The sequence below is a fragment of the Kogia breviceps genome, chromosome 5, assembly GCF_026419965.1.
Source record: "Kogia breviceps isolate mKogBre1 chromosome 5, mKogBre1 haplotype 1, whole genome shotgun sequence".
In the NCBI taxonomy this organism is placed as follows: Eukaryota; Metazoa; Chordata; class Mammalia; order Artiodactyla; family Physeteridae; genus Kogia; species Kogia breviceps.
In genome coordinates this window covers 80,285,133-80,302,679 of record NC_081314.1, presented here as the reverse complement: position 1 = coordinate 80,302,679, position 17,547 = coordinate 80,285,133, and the positions used below count along the sequence as shown (strand labels likewise).

The following is a 17,547-nucleotide window of genomic DNA, read 5'->3' as shown; positions in this document are numbered from 1 at the left end:
ACAAGTCACCCACCCTCCTGTGATGTGTAAATAAAAGAGCACTCACTAGCAATGGGCCATTAGCAACCTCCTCTCCATTTCTGATTGACGTCTCTCAGTGAAGGGTAAAATTTCCTACATGGTTGTGACAGAGGTTGTGGAGAGAGCAAAAATATTCATTATTCCCATTTCTTAGGCAGGAGTAACAATGTAATTCACTGCCTTTTGTTACAGCTCCTTTCATCAAAAACCAGCTTTAGCTCTACTTTCCTATCTTCTTTGTGTAGCCAAACAGAAAAAAAAAAAAAAAGCCAGTGGAAATTTACATGGTGATGATGATGATGATGATGAAGCTTGTTGAGTAATATAGTATTCTGGATACCATGCAGATAGTACACAAAAGTTATTTAAGCTAATCCTTACAACACCATGAGGTAGTGTTTGAACAGATTTCCAGTAAAGGAAACTCAGGTTCAGGAGGTCAAGTAACTTTCTCAAGATCTCACAACTAGTATGTGTAGAGCCAGGATTCAAACCCTGGGCTACCTGACTTTAAGCCTGTGCTTGTTTTACTAATATATGTTGTTTCTCATCATAGCAATTTTTGTCAAAAATAAGTTCTAGTAGTTGAAATCTAGTTTGCTCCCATGATACTAAAGTTTGTGAAGCTACATATGACCCCAATAATAAGCAAATCAAATCCCCATCTGATTCTAAATGAAATTGCTTCCATCACCTGGATGTACCCGTTAATTCCTTCCCAAGGTCTGTATTTGCTGTTGATAGCCATAGGCTAAGGCATGTTTTACATAGAAGAGATGGACGTTTTGATATTTCTTAAGGGGAAATCAATTTTCTGATCTGTTCAAAGCAATTGATTTTTTTTTTAAATTTCATCTCCAATAACCTGAAGCTTTCCCTCTCTCCCAAGTATAGTCTTCATATTTTTAGAAGATCCTTTAAAATGCTATATATTAACAGAATAGAAATAAAACATATAGATACTTACATGAGATACATAAAAGATATCTGTGCCAGGGCCATGTAAGTGAGTCAGCTTTCTCCATCACACCTAAACCTAACATTCTAGATCTATATGACTATCTTGTTAAAAATAGCTCTCCAGTAATTAAGTATTACAAAAAAAAAAAAGAGAGATAGCTTCACTCCTATAGCCCATCCATAGAAGCAAAGAGCACTTGAGCATGGCATACTTAACCAGAAATAAACTATATAGGCACCATTGCAGCTTAAAGAAGCGAAAGACTTATCCCTTGGGAATGCTACCTGGTTACCTGTACAGGATCCAAAAAGGTAGCAGTACCAGGCCTCCAGATAAGGAAGGCAGGTTGAACACAGGCATCCATTTTCATTCCCTCCTGAGACTTCACTGAATCTACAGTAAAGGATTTTTTTTTAAGTAGGCATGTAAATAAGAGGACATTGGAAGAAGAGATAGCAAGTATCAGAAGTAGAAAAAGAGGTGAAAGTGACAAATGACTGAGAGACCTGAGAAACTCAATCCAAGTCAGTTGTGGGGTCAAGTGAGAGCCGGTGTAACTTTTGCAGCAGAATTCCCAGAAGGCTCAGGTGCTGGAAGCATCCAGTACCTCTGGAAATATGTGTAAAGAAGATGCTAAAATTGGAAGGGTTGTCTGAAGCTTGTGTGAGAAGAAGTTGTGGCCCCAGACCTCCTCCCCAGCTTCAGGTAGCTGTGTGATTGTCCTTCCCAATCAGGGAAAAGACTGGAGATTTATCCCCTGGAAAGGGTGAAACAGAGTGCCTCTGTTCTCAGGGACACCAGCCCAACTGAGGGCAATGGAACCATACTCCAAACAGGGCCACTGTGAGAATATATAAATGCTAGATTCTGAGGACCCCTGCTTTCCTACCCACCAGGCCTCCAGAGGTGGACAGCCAGGGCCTCACCTTCCAGGCAGAAAGTAGGAGGGTCTTTCTCTGGAGAATCTGACCAGCTCAAGAGGAAAGACTTAAAGATACTGACTTTGGAGTTTCCCCTGACAAAACAGCCCGTTCAGATCACCCTACAGTGAAGTTTGAGTTGACAGGCTCCACCCACACACGCAGAGCTTCCAAACAGCTTTTTAATCCCCAGCTTTTAAAATGAACCAACTTCTGATGCTGGCCAAGATGAGTAAGCCCATTGTAGCCTTTCTCTCCCACTGGCTACAACTAGAATCCGTGGATGAAATACAGATAGCAACTATCTGAGCGTTCTGAAAAGTAAGTAACAGAGAGATTGGGGAGGGAAGTTAACACCTGAAAAAAGACAAGGACAGTGGCAGTGAGTTTTCTGGGTTTTTTTGTTCTGAGGAGTTTTTTGTTTTTTGTTTTTCTCCTGATCTCTTAGCTTTCACCCAAGGGTGGGCCAAATCAGTGCACTGTGCAGAATGCACAGAGAGCAAAATCTCCAAGAGAAATCCATCTTTATGGCCAAAAGACAGGAAGAGAGCAGGGAGATTCCTATTTTTCCCCCTTTCTTCTTTCTCTTACTCTTTTACCCACAAGGGCATTCATGTGGAAGTGTATGAGGATGCCGGAGGCTAAAACTCTGACAGAATCCCATATTTCTGGCCAGTGGAACTACAGAAAGTGTCCATTTGAGCTAAAGAATGTGGGAGAAATCTCAGTGAGGAGAGAGCTAAATATTTTAATAAGAATCATATGCAAAGGATTAAGAAGAATAATGCTTTGAACATTAACAGTTAACATCATCAATCACACTAGAAGTTAGAAGGCAATAGAATAATTCCTTCAAAATTTTTTTCAACCTAGAATTATACCCAGCGAAACTAACAATCAAGTATAAATGTAGAATAAGCATGTTTTAGATATGTAAATCTCAAACAACTTATTTCCCATGCACTCTTTTTCAGAAAAGATTGAAGAATGCATTTTACCACAAAAAAGAAAAATAGTCATAGCTTACTAGAGGTTTAACTGTGACCAACACTGACATAGTTGTGATAATGGAAACACTGAATATTGATTACAACATAATTCTCTTGGGGGGACAGGGGATGGGAAAAGTGGTTATGTGATGGGGACAAAGGAAGGAAAGAGATTAAAATCTCATCTTCTATAGTGGGATGTCAACAGATAATAACTAAAACTGAAAAATCAAGAAATAGCCATACAAAACATACTATATTTAGAGTCATAGAAGTAAATACCTAAATAATCAGCAAAATATACTGAAGTGCTATATTAAACTGCCTCTAGAGGAAGAAAAATGGGGACGGGTGGAGGATGAGACACTATTGTTGTTAATAAGAAACTTTGTTAAAGCTAATTGACTTTTTAAACCATGGGGATGCATAACTTTGATACATACAAAATATATTTTAAAAATTAAGGTAGCAGTACCTTGACATAACCACTAATTCAGGAGATCTCTCCTCAGCAATCAATTGTTTTCCTGCATCCAAAGTCCTCTGGAAGGAGGTGACCTATAATAAACAAACAAGAGAGGACGCTGTTAAAACCCAGAATGGCAGTTTATTCATGGATGATGTAAAACAGAACTGCCAGTTTGACCAAATACTTGTTCACTGTGCCAAGAATGATGTCTGACATGTAATAGGCATTTGATTAATATTTGTCTAATATTTGCTTTATTAATTAGGGCTTTCTCTTCTTTGGGGAAAAATCTATAGTAAAAAAAAAATTATTATTATCAGGAAGTTGCTTGGTGAACACAGAGCCAGGTCAAGGAGTCTGTCGGACAATCTCAGTAGTGGCCATGGTGTCCGATGCATTCGTTTCTGCTAGAGGAGTGCACTGCCCTTTGGACTGCTCATTCCTCTGCTCTTGGGTTAGGGCACCTCATGAACAGGCTTTGGATGATGCTGCCTTATCGCCTCTTTGACCCTCCCTCTCTCTGCTTCCATTGCTGACCAGTTTCTCCATCTATCTCACTCTCTTACTACCTTCCATAGGCCTACAGGTGAGTCTGGGAACCATTCTATTTCAGCTACAGTTAATTTTGTTAGATATAAAAATGGCATGGTGGTTATATCTTTTCAAATGTCCTTGTCAACTAGAGATGCAAACCAAGTATTTATGCAAGAAATAGCATGCACTTAAAACACTCCAGAAAAAAAAAGGCAGGAGGTGGGAAAAGAATAGATGAAAGGTTGGCAAAATGTTGATAATTGTTGAAGCTGGCTGCTGGGTACACAGAAGATCTGTTCTACTATTCTCTCTACTTTTGCGTTTACTGGAAATTTTCTGTAACAGAAGGATCATAAATATAAAATAAAATGAAAAAACTGCCTCTTTAGAAAATGTTTTGAAATTACCATAAAGCAGAATTCCTCCTTCTTTAACATTGTCACTGTTACATTTTATAGAAATATACTCTGTTCAGAAAAGAAAACTGAACCTGTGGTTGATGTTCAAAATGACAGAAAAATATATTAACTAAAAATATTATTTAGTTTTTTGCATCTCAAAGAACCCTAAAATGCTAAGAAAGGAAAGATGGCTTTTCTGAATGATAACATTATAATTAAAAATAGGGCTTCCCTGGTGGCACAGTGGTTGAAAGTCCACCTGCCGATGCAGGGGACGCGAGTTCGTGCCCCGGTCCGGGAAGATCCCACAAGCCGCGGAGGGGCTGGGCCCGTGAGCCATGGCCTCTGGGCCTGCGCGTCCGGAGCCTGTGCTCCGCAACGGGAGAGGCCACAACAGTGAGAGGCCCGCGTGCCGCAAAAAAAAAAAAAAAAAAAAAAAAAAAAAAAAATATATATATATATATATGTGTGTGTGTGTGTGTGTGTAGATTCCTAATAAAATGTTACTGTCTAACCACTTCGGATAAAAATTCTTATATCCTTGAATAAAATGATACCTAGTTGATTGAGGAATCTTGGCAAAACACTTTCTTCCTTTTGTTTTCCAGAGGCCGGTTCTCCATAGTAAAGAAGTGCATTCACAAAGCTACTCGCAAAGATGTCGCTGTGAAATTTGTTAGCAAAAAAATGAAGAAAAAAGAGCAGGCTGCCCACGAGGCTGCCCTACTTCAACACCTGCAGCATCCCCAATACATCACTCTCCATGACACCTATGAGTCCCCCACTTCCTACATCCTGATTTTGGAACTGTAAGTACATGCGTCATCTCTCGAAGGTGGTCCCCAGCTATTTGGATTATTTCTTGCCCACAATTAATGGAAATAGAAGTTACATTTCATACAATGTCTTCTAGTTTACAGAGTGTTGTATGTAACATGCACTCTCCCCTCCACTGTATAAAAATGTTATTCCCATTTTATAGATCAGAAGATCAAGGATAAGGAAGATCATTAAAAGTAGCTCCTTAAAACTCGGAAATGGAGAAGCTGGGACTTGAACCCACATCTCTCTCACTCCAGTTTTCATCTTCTTTCTCTTATGGGCTCTTGGGCTGGGCAGGAGTTTAGGAAAAGCTTATTGACAATGGGCTTATTGACAGGGGTGGAGTTGAAATGAAAGACATGGGTTTGTGCATCTATCCACTGCCATAGGATCCCCAATCTACCACCCAAGAAATTCCTTTAAGGGTAGAATCTTACCCTCAAAACCTTACACTCATTCCAGATTTTCTAGGGACTCAGGCAGCCATATACTTGGGGCCACATACTGGACCCCAGAATAGACCAATAAGGTCACATCCTTCCCACTTCTTCCCCAAGCTAAGAATAGAGATCGTGCTCTGTGGTTTAGGGAGATCTTACAGAGACTAAAGAGAATAATCTTTTCAGAAGTATGGAGCCCTCGTAGAAATTTGTCTGATTGGTGCTGATGAGGCCCTGCACCTGGAGAGGAGATAGACATTTACACCGAAGACCAATGCTGTGTCTGGCTCCACATGAACCTACATTCCGTAGAGAAGCACCTCCGTTTATACCTTTCAACTGTCATTTTAGTCTTGCTCTTGTGTGCTTGTTAGTCTAGGTGTGTGTGGTGGGGGAGGGAGAGGTTCAAAGCAGTAACTTTCTGTAAATTTATTTATGATGAAAAAAAGAAAGCCAAAATGCAAACATCTTAGGCTACATTTTTTAACTGGTTGAAAAGAAACAAGAGGAGACAAACCCATCGCTGTTACTAATTGTAATCTTTTTGTGATACTTAACTTTCTATAGCTGTGTAGTAGCTGGTAAGTTGTCTGTTTGTTTTTCTTTTTTTTCAATTGATAAAAATAAGTTTAATTTATATGCACATTAGCCACTCATTGTGACCTCATGCTTTACTATTTAGTCCAGTTCTTTTTTTAAAATTTTTATTGGAGTACAGTTAAGATTGTCACTTTGGATTTCATAAATACATTTACAAACAGCCTTTCAGAGCCTAACCTGTTTGTTAAGAGCTTCCTAACTCAAAAGGTACATTCTGTTGACAGTGAACTATGTTTATTTACAAGTGACAACATGTTGTACTTGAGTTCCAATAAAAGGTATTGTCACTTGTGTACCAACCAAGGTGGTACAGCAGACCCAGAACCTTTGCCTCTTCAGACTTGTCAATTACCATTCTGAGGGAAGGTGTTGACTACCAGGCTGCCACAGAGTGATGGAAAGAAGCTGTTCTTAGCATGGAGAACCTGGGTTCTAATTCCAGCTCTGTCATTTGGGGCAGTGTATTTAGTTTCCTGGGCCTCAGGGTCCTCATCTGTGAATTCTGAAGATGTTTCCACTTCTCAGAGATGTTGCAGGGATTAACTGAGATGAATATTGCATTGAACTAGTTTATCAGACATTTACTGAGCACTCCCTATGTGCCACCCACTGTGTAGACCTGGGCCTGGGTGGCAAGAACAAAGATGAAATGTTTTATTTCTTGCCCTTGAGGAGTTAGAAGTCTAATGAGAAAGCCCATAGGTAAATGAATGATTTCAGCATAGCCTGGTAAATGCATATTTTGGAGAGAGTCATGTGAGAACATAGAGAGGGGCTTGGCTGGACTTGAGGTTCAGGGAAGATTTGTGGAGAGGCAGTACCTGAGCTAAACCCTGGTTATGCCATGACTGTGGGTACCCCTTTGGTGGCCATCCAAATTGCTGATAGAGCTTTTCTCTACCAGGCAACTGAGGTTCTGATTCCCTAGTCTAGGGAGGGACCTGGGCATCTGCATTATCTAAGAGCTCTAAGGATGAACTTGGTGGCTGAGACTTTCTGGTCTCAGAGTAGAGCTACTGTTATCTTCTCCCTAAAACGCTCTAAGAAGTTCAGGGGGCTGCACCTAACAAGCCCAGTCCTACTCCACTCCATGCTCTATCCCACCCTGGTAGGGTCAGAGGAAGGCAAAGGAGGCCTTCATGGAACCTAGCCTTTGATCCTGTCAAGGAAAGCAGGAGAAGAGAACAAGTTTGTGGGAAGGAACAAGCTAGAGAAGAGAATGGAAACTTGGCAGGGGGATGTCAGCTGTGTTCAAAAGTAGTTTCTGACTCTGGCTCAGGCTCCTCTGTCTGGACCTTTCCTGGGGATGGGCCTGAATGGCCCAATGCATATTAGAGACCAGCTGCCTGACATCTGGTCACTCCCTGCTAAAGAAGGCCCAGAGCACCTGAAATTAGTTGCCATTTATTGCACACTTACCATTGCTACCAATTATGCTTTAATGCCTCATTGTCTCACTTGATCCTTGGACAATCCTCATAATGAAATAGGTATTATTATTGTTGGTGTTGTTACACTTACTTTAAAGATGAAGAAACCAAAACACAGAGAGTTTAAATGACTTGCCCCAAGCCGCCAACCTGTTAGTGGCAGAACCAGGATTTGAATCCAGGTCTGGCTGGCCCCTTGTACCAGGCTTTCAGATATAGTTTTTAAGGTTGGAAAGTGGCCCAAGAGGGATGGGATTCAAAAGGGGGGTCAAGAATGCCAAGATCAAACTTTGCCTAGTTTCTATATTTCCCCAACTAAAAATTGACAAGTAAAAGCTATTTGTGAGACATATATGAGGTTCCTTGAAGCCACCAGATTCCAGTTATTCAGACAATTGCAAGATCTCTCTCTACCTCCTTTCTCTATTTTGCAATCTAACCTCTCTTAAAGGGATGTCAGACCTTTTTCCTTGTGAGTAGTTTCAAAAGTTAATGAAACATAATGTGTCTTAAGGTTATACGATTTCTTCCCTGAAGCATGCATGTATCTATCTATCTATCTATCTATCTATCTATCTATCTCTATCTATCTATCTATCTTTTTAATATAAGTTCTGAACATTGTACTAACTTTGGGCTCTAACTAAAATATGCATGTGTTGCAACATTGATCTTCATTTATAATAGGGAGTAGGAGAAGTGTTAGCAAACTTACAGATTTTTTTGTGTGTTATTTTTCTGTTTTCTTTATAAACATATTTCCTTTGCCTTTTCCTCCCTATTTTCAGGATGGATGACGGCCGACTCTTAGACTATCTTATGAATCATGATGAGCTGATGGAAGAAAAAGTAGCTTTCTACATACGAGATATCATGGAAGCCCTGCAGTACCTTCACAACTGCAGGGTTGCACATTTGGACATAAAGGTAATAAGAAGTAGCAACCCTAGCAGGGAAATGGTTAAGTCTAACCTGCCAGTCATTACCCTTGAGGGAGGTAAATTCTCGTTTTATTTACTTACATTAGAATCCCTATGAATATTAAACACAAAATGGGTTGTCACAATTTAAGTGTGTTATTCGTGAATTAGTGAGAACACTCCAGAGTCACATGACACCTGGGGTTAGAGAAGGTAGGGAGACTTTAACCACTTTGTCTAACTTTATAGAAGGAATCCACTAAATGTCACCATCTTTTTCAAAAAGAAGCCCCTGTTCTCCAAAATAAATAACTTATTCTTTTCTTGATTTAGTGAAGAAGTAAGGGCTGGTTAAGAAGACATGATTTCCAATGTCAAACAACTTCCCTAAAGTACCATTTAACCTCAGAGTTTAGTTCATTTTGAACATAGGGAATGTCCCATACACTACAGGCTTTATCAAAGAATGGCAGAATCATGTCTGAATGGATGGAGTCCTACTGGTAGTCAAAACAGAGAGCTGAACTTGCCTTCTCTTATCCCCGCCTCCTTGGATCTCCACAGCCTGAAAACCTGCTCATTGACCTTCGGATTCCAGTGCCTCGAGTGAAGCTCATTGACTTAGAGGATGCTGTCCAGATCTCAGGTCACTTCCACATCCACCACCTGCTTGGGAACCCTGAGTTTGCTGCCCCAGAAGTGATCCAAGGCATCCCTGTGTCCCTGGGCACTGATATCTGGAGCATCGGGGTTTTGACATATGTCATGCTGAGCGGGGTCTCCCCCTTCTTGGATGAGAGCAAGGAGGAGACATGTATCAATGTATGCAGGGTGGATTTCAGCTTCCCCCATGAGTACTTCTGTGGCGTGAGCAATGCTGCCAGAGATTTCATCAATGTGATCCTACAGGAAGACTTTCGGAGGCGGCCCACGGCAGCCACCTGCCTGCAGCATCCATGGCTGCAGCCCCACAATGGCAGCTACTCCAAAATCCCCCTGGACACCTCCCGCCTGGCATGCTTCATAGAGCGCCGCAAGCACCAGAATGATGTTCGGCCTATTCCCAACGTCAAGAGCTACATTGTCAACCGGGTAAACCAAGGGACGTAGCCATCTCCCAGCCCTCGAGGTTTCACATGGAAGTGCAGTGTGAACCAAAGCAAGACTGAATGTGTCTGTAAATAATTCTGTTCATTATTTCACTCCACGCGGTTTTCTGGATTGAGAGATGTACCTCTTAAACTTCCTCGGTGGTTTTTCAGGGTCTGAGCAGCAGTAAAATCACCCTAAATCCAGGGACTTTTCAGAAGGTCATCCAGAAGAGATACAGATGCAAAGAGTCATGGAAAGTATTCAAAAGAGAGGCAAAGATAAGAAGAATAGCAGCTCTTATGAAATTTTAATTGCGTGTTCCAAAATGAGTGGTTAACTGGGCAAAACTTCCGCTCACTGAAGTGAGTATAAAACGTTTCTGCCTTTCCTGAAATTTTAAGCAAAAAGTTCTATTTAACAGAGATGTCATGTATGTCAACTATACTGGATTAGATTACTTAGATATAGTTTCTTAATAGGATACATGTACACATACAGTAAAATATATCGCATTCAGCTTTCAGAGTTTTATAATATAGAGATATATATGAAATCAATCATAAGTAACTTTGAGTACTCCAGTTAAGACAGTGACTTATTTACTGAAGCATTACATTGTTTTGACTAAGCACAATTAGATGACAGGTTTTTTAGAGCATTTTATAAATCTTGTATAGAACTCTTTTACCAGAACCTGTGCATTAAGAGAAAGCAATGTTACCCTTTCACAATCTGTGAATGAGAAGATTTTGCTCTCCGTCACAGGTATTTGACTAACCTAGGTTCTGTTTATGAAATGCTATCCCCAGATTCACTGGCAGCTCAGAGTTCATCTGGCAGGAAGGCCTGCCAGGAAATAAGTCCAAATACAGTAAGAGGTGTGGGGCTATTTTTTATGTCTACACTTGGTTTGAAATAGGTAACAAATAAAACAGGTTCATACAAAAGTGCAAATAGAAACCTTTCCTACAGTTCCTGTGAACAACATAACAATGCTTTCTGATGTCTTCTGCAGTCCTCCGAAAGCTGGCCTGCTTTATTTCTAACCCATTATGGAAGTAAAGGGGTGCTTACCAAAAGGAGGCAGCCATATAGGCCTTTTAAAGGCCTGGTCCCAAGTCCTTTCTGAAGCCATGGAATAAAATCTGATACATCACCCTAACAGAGCATTGAGTTTTAACTGTGATTGCAATATCTATCACCGCTCAGCCACCAGTATTTCCCTGGGCTAAAAGGACTAATTGCACTTTGAGGCCAACGCTACTTTCTGGTGTATATTCTCTGTACAAGATGATTATGAACTGCCCTTTTTTCCACTGGTGGGAAAAAGAAATTAAACCTGGGCATTTCATGGTTTTTTCTTCTTTTCTTTCTTTCTTTTTTTTTTTTTGTTTTTTGGGAAAGAGTTTTTGTTTTTGTATTTGTACATGATCCACCCTTTGTTTCCAAGAATGTGTTTTTAAAATTGCTGTTTTGCAAATGATATTTTAAAAATATAACTTAACTGTTTGTCCAAATCAGGTTTAATGGCATCACTTCTCTCCTATAGTAGGATTGAGAAAATTAAAATCATGCAGCACAGAAGTGCAAGCAGAAAGTTTATGAAGGATAAATAGAACTACAAACCTATCTTAATGAAGAGGAATGATGGAAACTAAGCCTGAACTTTAATATATAAAAAACACTTATTCCCACAGTGGAAATGTAGAATTGAAAATACTCATCATTCTTTTCCATTGGTATCAAAGTCAATTTCCTCATCTACCCTCCACCTCATCCCATCCAAGATTATAGATTAATAAATTAGTAGAAAGTACAAGCAATAAGAATAGATAGCACTTATGTATTTTCAGGATTAACCAAATGTGTGGAAACTGACTCCAACTGTATTTGTTTCCTAGTTTTCATATGGCCCCAGGTCATCAAGGCTCCCTTCCTCAGAGCTCTCTCTTGACTAACCCTTCAAATTCTTCATTCAAATCCATAGGTATATACAAATACTATATGATACAATATTTTGAAATTTAAAACATATTTACTAAAAACTCTTTTAGTAAACATGTCTTCATTATAAGATACAACATAAAAGAAGAAAGCCTGGTCCCTAGGGCACATCATGGGATAGATTACAGGCACTGAGGATTCCGAATATCTGTACAGTATGGCTTGGCAAGTTCTGTTCCATCCACTGTGGGTGATGAATAAAGAGCCCCCTGCTGAATCATTGTGAATTTTTATGACCATGTAGGAGACAAGCTGAGTTTCTGCTTGAGAAGGACAATGGTGTCCAGACTGCACAGGAGAGCGTTAATGAAGTCGTGTTGTCGGGAGGGCAGTTGACAGAGTATTAGGCAGAGCCAAAGCTTTTGTAACAGGTTTTACATCAGAGTTGGGGTGGTCCAGATGGGAGGTTGTTTGGAATCTCCCCCAAGTACACATGTTGGAGAAGTGAAGAGACAGGAGAGGAGGGACAGAGAAATGGAAAGTAGTATGACTTTGTTAACTGGACCCAAAGTACAATCATTAGAGTAGAATGGATTTAATAGAGGCCCCAAAAGAAAGGGTGTATATTTTACATAGTTTGATAACTGAATAAAACTAACAGGGAGGCATCCTATCTGCAAAGCTCCTGGTTCTTCACAACAGGGATAAGACAATAGCATTCCTGGTTCAGGAATCTCCATAGCAGTTTGGAAATAACAAGGAATCCCAGAAGATGGGGTTGGGAAATACACTTTAGGTTGCTCTGTGGGCAACTGTGGTGAGGGATGAGGGATTAGGAACCACTTTCTTGTACCTATTTTGGCAGAGATATTTATTAATAGGATATATGTACACATACAGTATTTGTGGTAGAGAAGAGGGGAGAGACAAGGAACTAGTCCCCTTCTACTATAACTATGGTAGTTCTTGCAATCAAAACTTAACTAGGAATTAGTAAGAGTGAACTTCCAGTTGAAATGGGAAAAATAAATGTTGGTTAAGGTCACAAGTTTCTTGCTTGGCTTATATTCATTGCATAGGGTTTTGGGGATTTTTGTTTTGTAAGGGTGGGATGCAGAAAGAAAGAAAAGATCAGGGACAACCCACAATAATTTTTCTAAGGTATAATAATTTACTTCATCTTTTACATTTGTTTCAAATTAAATAGATTTATATCCACTTACAACTGAATGTGGGAAAATTTTTAAGAAAAAAATCATAACGTTGGAGGTGTCCTTCAGGTCTCTGACAGCCATAAACACTCTTGGGGGAGTAGAGGAAGCAGAGGAAAAGCTGGCTGCACCGCTTTGTGGTTCACAAGTCTTTATAAATAGTAGTGCCTTTCAGAGGGGAGGTTGGGAGATAAAGAAGTTCATTGTATTTAGATTGACTGATACTGCAGCATTTTTTCTTTATTTTAAAATATCTTTTAAATGAAACCATCTGAACATAGGGTGAGCCCAGGAATTCTTGAGTTTCAACCTCAGCTATTCCTGATTCGTCCTTTCTTACAGAAAGTCTTTGTTTTTTCTGCCCCAAATGTCCCCATTGTTAAAATGGGAGTTGGGGGGATGGAGGGAGGAATTAATCTCATAGGAATGTTGGGAAAATACCTTAGTTGGGATGTCTAGAAAATACTTTGATTTTTTTAAAGTGCTACACACTGCCAGTGCTAAGAATTTTATCGATAGTAACTTTGGACATTCCAGGATTTCAATATTCATGTCTTTAGATACCATTTGAAAACTCATGAGATTAAATGCTATAAATTAATTTTAATTGGAAGTACTAGGTGCTCTTTGTCTGAATGTTATTTGGTCTTAGCCTGTAATTTCAATCATTTAAAAGCTTGCGTACAGAAAAAGGTTAGGAGAGTTGATGAAGTGTTAATAAACTGTTTTCTCCAGTATGTCTTATGGCAGAAGCAAAGAGTGAGATGCCCTCCAAAGCAACCGCGATGCTCTTCTCAAGCTTTATGCTCTAGAAAAATTGACAGAGAAGAGCCCAAACAGCCACTTTCCTCACTGGGAGGGCAGAAGTGAAAATAAAATATTTTCTGATATCACAACTCATTTCTTCAGATTCTCACAGGTATCTATAATGAGGCAAATAAAACTTACAGGTGTAGAAATGAATTGGACTGTTAGTTTTGGGAGGGAAAATCTTGGATTTTTTTCAAGATAATTAGGTGTTTCAGGAGTAGCATATTTGCTTTTCCATAGTCTCCATGATTTAGTGCCTGTGAGTTAGTCATTACTTTTTTCTTGCCCTGTGGAAGAGCATGGAAATTTAGATTTGTGAGAATATGAAGGAGCAAATATGTTATAAACTAGATGGTGGTTATTTCTGTGTATTAACTAAAACTTTGTCCCATGAATTTGATAGAAGAGGAAATATTTCAAACATAAGGGGTCTCTGTAATAGGGCAAAAGTGCAAACTCACTACTGCCTTGTTCAGTTTTGAGGAATGTGGGCCTTATTTATTTCTCTCCTGTGTAGCATCTCTGTGGAGTCTGAGTTAGGCAAACATAGTATGTGTGCTTTCAGTGTATTTATTTACATTACAGTTTTTCTTAACTATTTAAAATCTAGGGATCATTTGGAAATGAATGATTAAACCCATGTCGGAGTTAGGAAAGATAAGGTTTACCAATTCTCCACTAAGAAAAGGGGAGCTACCACATTAATATCCATTTTCTAAAAACTATAAGCCTCTTAGTTGTTTCATTAATTCTAGAGGATTAAAAACGGCTGAAATTTGTCCATAGCATTAGACGTCTTTAATAGAGAATATTATGCATGTGAGAAATCTGTACAAAAATAGTAGAACACAGAAATATCACAGGCCATATTTTCTATGAAAGACATTTCTTCCTCATTTGCAGTACATGTAGAAGTTAGAGGAGAGGAAAAAACAATTTCTCTAGGACAAATTTTCATCTTTAAGGGACATTTATGGAAAGACTGAAATTAATACTCATGGGCTATTGTGTTTCCTGTCAGTCTATTTACTGGGAGATTCTAAAATGTGGTCAGATTTAGTTTTTATTCAAATGATCAAGATTAACTGTTTATTCGGATAAATGTTATTTCAGATAGTGAGGATGGGTGAGAAAATGGAGAATGGAGGGTGGTAGAAAAGAGTGCAAATAACAATTCTCAGAGTCCCAATCCTGAGGCTTCATTTAAGCAAGCAAATTTGCTAGCCCAGGAATAGCTAGTATAATAGTTCCATCAATGCCTGATTTCCATCAAGAAATGAAGCCACATCCTGGAGTGTTATGGGGACTGTTACTGTGATCTCAAAGACTGTGGTTATGATTTTGAAGTTAACAAAACATACATCTTCTCTTACTAACTTAAGCCATATCTGTCATCTCTGTGTTTGATTTTTTTGACCCTGGTGCTTTTACTTCTGTTTCTGCCAAACTTTGGCCTACTCTGTGGGGAAGGTGAGTAAAACTAGTAGTTAGGACAAATGTGAAGACTGTGAAAAAACTAAACCTGTTCTTCAGAATGAGATCCTAGTCAGAGAACAGTAGTGATCAAAGTGCAAACTGTTGGAAAATATGGATATATGTACATCTGTACATGTATATAGTGTATAATATATATGTATATGTTATTGCTCATATGCAGAAATCTATCCAGTTGAAGACAGCCCAGGTGTGTCAATTTTTCTAGTAGAAAACCATCTAGGGCCATTCAAAACCATTAGGGCTGATAGGTAGAGTTAGATTCTACTCACTGGGGAATTATTTGCTGTCTTTTGAAGTCTACAAAGCCAAATGAACAAAGCTTGAAACATAGTGGGACCATCATATAGGTTATTCCTTTTACCTAGAGTCAGAGGATCTTTATATTTGAATATTTAACAGTTGGTTTGCAAACTTCACTGGCACCTCTTGGTTTTGAGTGACCCCTCCCCACCAAGTCTTTTGAGAGTTTGGGGTGGGCTTCTCTGGCCATTCAGATAAAGGGCCTTATCCATAAGTGGACAGGTTTCCCCATAGGGACCATTATGCATATACATATAAGTACGTACTTCCATCAGGCTTGTAACAATTGATTTAAAATCACTCCACAGTATTGATAAATAGCTCTATATTTTCAAGGTGCAGAAGAATTCCACAGCCTTAATTATTTCGGTGTCTTGCTGGTCTGCCTTAAGTGTATCTTCTGGGTTTTTGGTTGTCTCATTATTTTTAAATTTTTCTGCAGTTGTTCATTTTGTATGCACACAATGTCGTTTTGTAAAGGTAGGTTGTAAATATTTTATTTGTAAGTCAAAATCACTCATGTGTGATGTTGTAAAGTGATGACCTGCTGTCTTGTTATTATTACTACAGTAAATGTTATAAGTTATGGATGAAACTTCAAAATGTACATCTCAAGTTATGCATTCCTATAAATACACTATACTAAAGATATTATTTCTGGTGGTCTTTTGTTTTCTAATTAAAACTCTGGTAGAAAGAAAAGAGTAATTTATTTTTGCTCTTCCTCCAAATATGTGAAAGCCTTTGACAAGGTGAAAATATTGCATTATTATTACATAACATATTTTGCCCAGCATTTGGAAAGAAAGCAACAATTTTGTTGCCTGGAGAAGTATTCAAAGGCATTTCTCTATCCAAAAGTGCCAAATAAGCCTCCCTGTGTGTTGTTAACTTCATTCTGATGTTTTATTTGGCAACTTTGTTAGAAAATTGGCAGGCCATTTGGGATGGATCTCACAAGTTTATGCAACATACTGTGGACTCCAGGAATCTGGATTAGACTCTGCAGACATGATCAGGCTTTGAAAGAGTCTGTGTGCGCCACCCAAGTGCAAATGAAAGTGATTCATAGTACACCGTCAGTTAGCTAGAGCGTGTGAAAACTAATAAAGGAAAATCTCATTTAAAGTGGAGTGAGGAAGCCCTGAAGGAGGAGCTTTCATGCACACACCAGCACTTACCACCCTATGCAGCTTATTTTACATCCCTGGGCAGGAAGATGCTTACTTAACTTCCCTAGCATGAGGGTGGAAGATGTTCTCCTTGCACACCAACAATGCAGCCAATAAGAAACTGTCACGACCCTGAACTCTTGATTTCCTCCAATGGAGTTTCCTTCAAAGCAGCCCCTTCCAACTTCTCCTGTTTCTCTGTAAAGTAACATTCCTCGCCTTTGTTCTCCAGACTTGCCTATGTTTTGCCAGTTTCCATGCCTCAAACGCAATTCCTATGCCATTCCCAAGTAAAACTCATTTTGTTGGTAAACTAACAGGCCATTTTATTCTTAAGGCTGACAAGTATTTGGGATTGAAATATTTTGATTAGATTATTTTGCACATAAGAAGAAAAATGTTTTAACAGTGGGTTTCTATTTCATCAAGATTTTACTGCATTTATTTGAAATGAGAACTGTCAAAAGCATGGGCTCCTTCACACTGGCTGGTCATCTTGCCTTCAGAGAAAACAGACAAACATAAAAGAACATAGAAACATAGAAATGACTTGAGAATCAATTTGATGAGTAACAATCGTGAGTCTTATGGTTTTAAAGGTAATTATCCTTAAAGTATTGCCTTCTACCCACAATGGGAATTTCCTCTACTTTAAGGAATTTATTTGTGAATACAAAACATGCTTAGATTTTCAGATTAGCTGGCATGATTATCCTCCTGGATAACCTTGATACCAAGGTATCAATTCATCTTCTTCCGCTCTCCTCCCTCTCGTCTTCATCTGCTATACACGTATTATGTGCCAAGCACTTGTGCTATCCTAATGGGACTAAACCCACGTCCTCCTCCAGACCAGAGGGCCGACAGAAGAGGTAATCAACAATTACCTGCTAAGAGCTTTATAATCCCATGTGCAAATTGCTATGACACTGACATTTGCCAAATGCCATGAAGTTAATAAATGAATTGAGCAAAGGTCCCCGTCTTCCAGAACTTACACTCTATTTGGAGAAA

The 17,547-nt window shown here is 39.1% G+C and overlaps 1 protein-coding gene across 11 annotated transcripts in view; it reads left to right on the top strand.

Moving 5' to 3' along the window:
* Positions 1-10,761, top strand: part of KALRN (kalirin RhoGEF kinase) — a 654,958-nt gene extending 644,197 nt beyond the window's left edge. For all 11 annotated transcript variants that reach the window (XM_067034412.1, XM_067034411.1, XM_067034409.1 and 8 more), the window contains 3 exons: positions 4,904-5,104; positions 8,376-8,514; positions 9,072-10,761. In XM_067034412.1, coding sequence (XP_066890513.1) covers positions 4,904-5,104; positions 8,376-8,514; positions 9,072-9,617 — 886 coding nt within the window. In that variant the 3' untranslated portion in view covers positions 9,618-10,761. The remainder of the gene's footprint in view (positions 1-4,903; positions 5,105-8,375; positions 8,515-9,071) is intronic.
* The last annotated feature ends 6,786 nt before the right edge of the window (positions 10,762-17,547 follow it).